We start from the raw sequence: 8,800 nt of genomic DNA, 5'->3' as shown, positions 1-8,800 counted from the left end.
GGCTAAGAAGCAATCGGGAAACGCGTTGGCTTTGTTGGCTTCTTACGGGAGCCTTAAGAAGGGTCAAAGAAGCTTCTTAGCTCTAAGAAGCTTTTGGGAAACGCATGCCTTCGTAACGAAAGATCATCTTAGGCTAAGAAGCAATTGGGAAATGCGTTTGCTTCTTAAGGGGGCCTTAAGAAGGCTTAAAGAAGCTTCTTAGCACTAAGAAGCTTTTGGGAAACCCAGCCAATGCCTTATTCACCTAGAAGAGACAGTCTGGCTTGAGAGATTAAGAGGAAGTGTAAACACAATCGGAAGTTCTGATTGTGTTTACACTTCCTGTGACTCATAAACCTAGTCTGACTCATTATTAAGTGAGTCAAACTAGGTTTGACCAGGTGAGTCAGACTAGTTTGAGCAGGTAAAACCGCCGGCGTTTTGAACAGGAAGTCGTGACACAAGGGTCAAGTGGGCGGGGCTACATAAGGTGAATATTGTCAAAGTCAATGGGATTTTTGTATGGGGATTTCGGTTAAATAAATATAAATTAATAAATTAAACCTCTGAGCTTTGACTCAGTCAAATAGCCGAACAGCCTCAAGGTATAGTGCAAGTAAAAGCCAGTATGCTTCCATGTCTGAACATACAGTTTATGGCTACATCATTTGTGAATATTACACTTTGCTTGGAATGTAACTTTGAAGGCATCCTAAGTTTAACACATGCTAAACACAGTAAGCACATTGTTTACACTGTAATCATTAATCATTAGCATAGGGGTCGAATACTATCTCACTGTATAGCTATAATAATAACCTCAAATGACAGAATATTTCATGCAAGATAAAGCATTTTTCTGATGTGATCATGTGAGATGAGTGCAGATTAGTGCTGGTGATGCTTCAAATCATCTGTTTATGACTGATGTGATGGTCTCTGCTCAGTCCTCCTGAGAGCATGAAAGCAGCACAGTGACAATCATTTTTATCGTTACAATTGTTACAATGCATTATCTGCATGTTTTCCATCTGCAGTCTGCCATTCACATGCACTGTTAGAAACCAGTGGCTTCAGACAGAACAGTTTTATTTTTAAGAGAACTAAAAGTGATGGATCTGAGAACTGACGTTTGTAATATGTTAAACCTGCAGAAACTCACAATGTCACATTAACCAATTATTTATGATGTGAAGAGATAAAGTAGTAGGCTATCAGTGTATTTGTATGGGCCTTTAAAATGATATCCCCCTAATAGCTATACAGTCAGGTCCCTTTATATTTGACTGGCTTATAGCCTGACTCTGACTGAATTAGCCTGACTCTGACTGAATTAGCCTGATTCTGACTGACTGAGAACTTTAAATGGGAAATCAAGTCACCTGATCCAGCATCCCAAAAAAGTGTTGTTGCCAAGTAGCCTCAGATCAGTTGAATCCTATTGTTGAGAGCAGCTTTCGTTGAAAATAAATCTTGACAACCAAAATGATTACAATCTATAGCTACAATTTTCCTATGGCTACAATTTTCCTATCTATCATCTCGGTGTGTCTGGGACTCCCAAGAGTGAAGGAGAGAGAGTGAACCTGCATGCAGTAGTTCATTATAGGCCTATCACTAATGTAATATTCCCTTAGGGATCTGTTGAACTCTGAACTTATATCCAATGGTATATTCCTCTATATCAAATAATAGCCTATGGGAGTCGGGACTCAAAATTAGATGTCTCAGCATTTACATGATGTTTGCTCTGCAGTTATTTTCAATGCAAATTCCTGCAGCCAGGGTAAAAAAGACCGGTGCCAATTACAATCCATGCGGCTGTATAAACTTTTATTCCGGTGTGTGTTTTACTCTGATCAACGAACAACATTGAATAAATTTATTATGCGTTGTCGTGTAGGCGTTCACCCGCTGTGCGCCTCCCACTCCCACAAATCCAGTCTTGCGGCACAAACTGCAGCCACTGTCGGGAGCCTCTCTCTCACTACAGTCTCAGTCACCTTGAAATTTCCTCTGCTATTTTCCAATTAAAAGCTTAATAGCCCTGGAGACGGGCTCCACGCGGGCAAGTTTACCGTGCTCTTATTCTGTGCATAAGCCGCGCGCCTAGGATCCCATTATTTGCTTGAATAAACCTTTTTACGGTCAGAACGGGCCCGGCTGTCCGGTGTTATGTTTCAATGCCCTCTATTAGGCCGAGCGAGGCGACAGATCAGCGGCTAAACATTTTGCTCTTAGTTCCCAAAGGGCTGTTTATAGCGCTCAACATGTAAAGGGGCCTAATCATCTGAGCTATGTGCTGCTGTATAAAGGTGAGAGAGAAGCATGGACCTGCATTCTATTTGCTCGCAATTAATTTCTTGCACTCATGGGCCCGCAGGAACGCTCTATCTGACTCCCCCGTCCCCTCTCATTGATGCAATGCATGAACTGAACTGAATGTTATGTTTGTGTGTGTGGTGTTGTTGATCAAAATAGCTTGTGGTTAGGTATTTGAAAATATAGATGAAATGCTCAGAGATTAAACCTAAATCCCAGATCACGAGTTGGCAATTAGCATAATCCTTTAGGCAATTAGCTATGTTCTTATCTTCAGTTTAGATTGATACTTTTAGTTTCGTGTTGAATTGTTGGGTATTATAGCTGTGTATAAATATATGAGGCCTAATTATAGCCTACTATTTACAAAAACAAAAAAAACATTCTACAAATTGGTGTATAGGCTACTTTGACTCGTGCGTAAAATTGTGTCTAAATCGTTTATTAAATTTCTTGGTGAACCTGTATGTCCAATTGCCTTGGCTTGCAGAAATAGCCATAGGCTAAAGTAATTTAGTGAGATATTTTTCTTACCATGTGAAACATCCATCCATGGGAAGAGAGATGATTTCACTGATCGTGTAAATGAAATCTAAGAGGTTTGTTGAATCGAGAGACTTTCAAAGTCATTATTTTGTTTCAAAGAATTGAAAGAAAAATGTCCAAACTGGTGAATTAGAAACAAGGGGGCGCCCTCACTGGCAGATTTGGTTAACAGGATAAACACACTTTTACGACTCAGTCCTCCTGCTCTAAATGACTTGGAGATTTTGTTTGCAGTGTGCACGCGCCTTGACGCGAGTGACAGCGGTACTCGTTTCCATAAGCGCGTGTCGAGGCTGATGCATATCTGTCCTGTCAGCCTGGGGGAAGAGAGGTGAGGAGCCCACACACACACACACACACACACACACACACACACACACACACACACACACACACACACACACACACACACACACACACACACACACACACACACACACACACACACACACACACACACACACACACACACACACACACACACACACACACACACACACACACCTCTCCTCTCCTCTCCTCTCCTCATCCTGTCTCCTCTCTTCATCCCGTCATGCGTGCAGCAGAGCACCACTGACAGCTCTCCGTTCGCCTCGCCTCCAGGCACGCCGTGCGTATTTTGGAAAGCACGTTGCCGCGTCTGCCTGACAGCATGAACGGCTACGGGTCGCCCTACCTCTACATGGGGGGTCCGGTGTCCCAGCCCCGCGCTCCGCTGCAGAGGACTCCCAAGTGCGCCCGGTGCCGGAACCACGGCGTGCTGTCCTGGCTGAAGGGCCACAAGCGCTACTGCCGCTTCAAAGACTGCACCTGCGAGAAATGCATCCTAATCATCGAGCGGCAGCGCGTCATGGCGGCGCAGGTGGCGCTCCGCCGCCAGCAGGCCAACGAGAGTCTGGAGAGCCTGATCCCGGAGAGCCTCAGAGCGCTGCCCGGCATGGGGCTGCCCGGGGTCGGGGAGGGGAGCCGGGGCGCCCCGCCGAGGACCGAGGAGCTGGAGCTCAGGTGGAGCGGCTCCGAGACACCGGCACAGGCTGGAGCACCGCCCGGCTCAGGTAGGACACCGCCTGGGCACATGCTGTGAGGCAGAGAGGGGAATTGCAATTAAAGACTGCAATTAAATAGCATGTGTCAGTTAGGCTTGTACAAGACTATACGCTTTTTTGATGGGAGGAAAATCATGTGTGCAAAGGGGGAAAAAAACAATGTGCTGTTTGACAAAATAAATAGGAAATAATAATAATGATAATAATAATAATAATAATAATAATAATCCTTAATACAAATAAAAAAAACAATGCCTACATAACAACAACAATAAATAATAATATTAATAATGATGATGATGATGATGATAAAATAGGTCATGCTATAGGTTACAGATGCCAAATTGTCTCAGCCATTATAGGCCTATCGCAATTATTATTCAGAAAATAATATGGAAAATATAATCAGGGTTCACTGATGTCATGCTCAGACCGTCCGTTCCTCTAAATAAATGAGTCATAAAAGAGACAAACATTTCAATTAAGATTAATCTTCCACGTGCCGCCTGGCCTGAATTGACTGAAGAGTTTCTGATAGTGAACTTTTTTTTAAAGATGCTGCCATTTTCATGAGAGTAGCACTGAAGTTACCCAACAGGCCAACACCTTTTCTACAAAATATGTCATTTTGTAACAGGAATTTTGAAGATAATTTATTTTTGCAACCCTTATTATAGGCTTTAGACGCGCAATAAGACATATAGATGAAAATAGATAGGCAAAAGCCTAAATAAATGCATGGGAGATAAGAAGCAAAATGTGTCACAAAGCACATAAGCCATCTCCCTTTTAGCTAATTTGTAATTAAATATTTACAAAAAGAAAAAAAACCTGCACCTTCTAAATTTAATGTTCATTTAGTTTGATGGACGACCCCATTTGTGCTTTGATTTCTGTTTTATATAATGGGCTGAATTGCTTTAACAAATGTTCTTTTTGGTAATATTCTTTAGACTATATATAATATATATATATATATATATATATATATATATATATATATATATATATATATATATATATATATATATATATACATATATACACATATACTATATTATGTGTGTGTGTGTGTGTGTGTGTGTGTGTGTGTGTGTGTGTGTGTGTGTGTGTGTGTGTGTGTGTGTGTGTGTGTGTAAGTATATATATATACACACATATATGTATACATATACATATATACACTATTCATACAATTATGAGTGCATTACAATGGGAGTCATAAGAGTGCTATTAATTTAATTACATTTCGATTATGCATTAGGCTATATTTAGGCTACCTTATTTTACATTATACATCACATTACATATTTATTTATTTATTTATTTATTTATTTATTTATTTATTTATTTATTTATTTATTTATTTATTTATTTTTAGTCCAAGGGAGTCTTTATATACATTTTAAAATATCAAAATAAATGGGATTTTGGAAATTGCCTGAAACACGTGGGCCCTTGAGCCTGTTAATCTTCTTCTTCTTTTGTTTTTGGAGTTAAGCCTGCCATTATAGTAGCCTATAATTTCACTGGCTTTATAATTCAGTTAATTAAGGATGTGTGTGTGTGTGTGTGTTGTTGTTGTTGTTGTTGTTATTGTTGTTTTTGCACCAAAAGCCAGTATGGTCAATACTCCACCCATATAAGCCTACAAACACTTCAAAATATCATGTATGTTTTATTTATTTTTGAAATATTTCCACTGTATAGCTTGATGCTTTTTGTTCTCTTGCATCTGATTCCTGCTGTTTTGAGAGCAGCAGTCGGACACAAGGCCGAGCAAATTGGCATCGACTTCACATCGGCCCCATTTCATTTTGACAGATAGAGCTTAGCGGTTTAAAAGATTACAGTAATCAACGCTGGACAGGGCAAATCGAATGTAATCGCCATATTTCTAGCAGGAGGTCAGCTGCAAATGAAATGTTACCAAGCAACAGGCAATCTGTTTACAAAATGTGGTCAAAAGGCATGGAGGGGAGATTCCTCACTGACACACAGTCAGCACTTCGTGTTAACAGCTTCGCAGAGGGAGAAAAGTAAATCCACATAAATCGCTGTGTTGCAGACAAGTTGACAGCCTATTAATTATATGTTACCTTTCTCTTTAAGAGGGGCCAGTGGCTTGGCCTTGCTTTTAATGGGAGAGCAGCTCAAACTGCAGAGTGCAGTGTGTGTGTGTGTGTGTGTGTGTGTGTGTGTGTGTGTGTGTGTGTGTGTGTGTGTGTGTGTGTGTGTGTGTGTGTGTGTGTGTGTGTGTGTCTGTGTGTCTGTGTGTGTGTGTGTGTGTGTGTGTGTGTGTGTGTGTGTGAGAGAGAGAGAGAGAGAGAGAGAGTTCATTCCTAATTCATTTCATTTAACAACTCTATTCCTATTGCCCCCCCTCACCTTCCCCCATCACTATGTTTCTTCATTGTTGTTTTATTAAAAAATAAAATGTCAGAAAATGGTGACAAATGTGATCCGTGTTTCCCAAAGCACATCCTCAAATGCCTTGTTTTGTCCATAAGCTAAAAATAATCAGTTTAATGTCATAGAGGAGTTAAGAAACACGAAAATAAGAAGCTGGAATCAGATCATTTTGATTTGTCTTTCTTGAAGAACAAAAATCAAACCGATTAATCGATTATCATGACGATTAATTGACAACTAATCATTTGTTTACATCTCTATTGACTCTTTTCTTTTCTCTTGGCTTGGCTTGTAGAGCCGGGGGAGGACGGCCCCGGCGAGGCGTCAGGCGGAGAGAACGGAGGCAGCTCCAGTGAGAAGGAGCAGGACCCTGTCAGCTCCCCGGAGGGCTCCAAACCCAACTCCTGCTACACCCCCGACCCCCCCGAACCCCCCTCGCACCCCGAGGAGAGCCGCTACACGCTGCAGTCTAAAGCCTGCAGCGGGGGCGAGAGGGAGGCCAAAGCAGCCGTCAGTCCCCAGAAGTTCCCCGTCCCGTCCGACTCGCAGAGCGTCCTGATCGAAGGCCTGGCCGGTTCCATCAGCCTGCCCTTCAACCTGCGGGCCAACCGGCCGCCCCTGGACGTCCTGAAGAAGATCTTCCCCGCTCACAAGCCCCCCGTCCTGGAGCTCATCCTGCGAGGCTGCGGGGGCGACCTTGTGGGGGCCATCGAGGTGCTTCTGTCCAGCCGAAGCCCGGACGGCGGCTCCCACCCGCACGGCGACCCACACGCCGACGCCCTGGTGCTGCCCTCCAACGGACACCTGTTCGAGCACGCGCTGGGCTCCTACCACCCGGTGTCCTCTTCTGCCAAGTGGTCGGTGGGCTCAGCCTTCCGGGTGCCCGAGTCCCTCCGCTTCTCGTCGGACTCGCCCCCGGGTGTGGTGTCCTTCCCCCAGCACCCGTCCTTCCCCGTCCAGCCCGCCCGCTACCCGCTCATGCTGCGCAACTCCCTGACGGCGCGCGGCCAGGCCAACCCCTTCGTGCACAACGATGTGACCCTGTGGAATACCATGACACTTCAGCAGCAGTACCAGCTCCGCTCGGCGGCCCAGTACGTCTCGCCGTTCCCCCCCGCCGCCGCCGTCGCACCGGGGGGCTCCGTGTTCCGCGGCTCGCCCCTCCTCGCCTCCAGGGTGGCCGAGGAGCAGCGCATCGGCATCCAGGAGGAGGGATGCCCGCTGGGAGCCAAGCCCGGACTCTACTCCCCCGACGAGGAGTACGACGAGCGCTCCGACTCGGCAGACTCCCGCATCCTCAACTCATCCACCTAGAGACGATGACCACATGATCTCACAGAAAGAATGTGAAACGACCACAACCTCTTAACAGCGCATTCCGTGGTGGTGGCACGGAAGGTGTTAAAATGACACGCTGCACGTTCCTCCAGCACAGACACGTCTCTTCCTGGTAGTAACTACCTCCCTTCTCCCCGCCTCGCCTCGCCTCGGAGGAGGAGTTGCTGGAGGCCCCACAACTTCCTGGTTACCGAGCGGGGTGGGGCAGCATAACCACCAACTCGTTCTGGTAGTGAGTTGCGGACTCTCGCCTCGAATCGCCAGTTAAGTTTAGGCAAGTAAAACAACTTGGTTGGGTTTAGGCAAGTAACAACTTGGTTGGGTTTAGGCAAGTAAAACAACTTGGTTGGGGTTATGGTTTGGTTTGGGTTGGGGTTAAAAATGGTTACCAGGGTTAAAAACTGGACACGTCGGGGCTCGAACCAGCTCTCTTGACGAGAAAATTGCAAGTCGGGAACGCTACGACTAACAGATCCGCCACTCCCACCCACCCCTTCTCCCTAGTGTGGCACCGACTAGTCTTGCTTGCCAGACTCTCCGTTTCGTGCTGTACCAGCGCAGGAGAGAGTCTGGCTCCTCTTACTCTCACTCTGGTCTAGCGGGGGGGAAAAGGCTCTGTTATCTTTACAACCATCCACCGAAAGTACCAAGCAGGCCTGCTTTATTGCACAATCCAAATCTTCATCAAAACTTGCTGTTTTCAGCGTGTAGCTTGCTAGCTAGCTAGCATTGTTGCTGTTTCACAGAGGCGTTTGAGAGCAACACGCAGGGAGCGGAAAGGGATTTCCCTTCCGCTCCGACTGAAATGGTCGGCACCAATCTGCAGATCTTATCCCACAGCCAGTGCTTCCAGTGAGTCAGACTAGTCACCGACATCAGATTATCATTACGTTCAAGAACGTAAGAGGTCGCCGCAACAGTCCAGCCAGGTCGTGGCCCCGGCACATCATTTTAACACATTCCGTGACACCACCACGGAATGCGGTGTTAAGAGGTGGTGCCATTGTATTTCTGTGAGATCAGGCTGACGATGATGATGATGGTGGTGATGATGATGATGATGATGAACTGAAGCCGAAGCACCAAAAATGTATTGTGAATGATATCCAGTATGTGTTCATACAAAAAAGAGGGGATTGAACTTGAACTCAGCCCTG

General features: G+C 45.2%; 1 protein-coding gene across 1 annotated transcript; it reads left to right on the top strand.

The window, feature by feature from the left end:
- Positions 1-3,499: 3,499 nt before the first annotated feature.
- Positions 3,500-7,619, top strand: dmrt3a (doublesex and mab-3 related transcription factor 3a; the record flags this gene model as incomplete). Its single annotated transcript, XM_083643924.1, has 2 exons — positions 3,500-3,902; positions 6,601-7,619. The coding sequence occupies 2 exons, from the start codon at positions 3,500-3,502 to the stop codon at positions 7,617-7,619; spliced, it is 1,422 nt and encodes a 473-aa protein (XP_083500050.1).
- Between the last annotated feature and the right edge of the window lie 1,181 nt (positions 7,620-8,800).

Source organism: Poromitra crassiceps (genome assembly GCF_964638095.1).
Source record: "Poromitra crassiceps genome assembly, chromosome: 10".
NCBI lineage: Eukaryota > Metazoa > Chordata > Actinopteri > Beryciformes > Melamphaidae > Poromitra > Poromitra crassiceps.
Note: the sequence above shows the minus strand (reverse complement) of the source record. Positions and strands in the feature narration are given on the sequence as shown.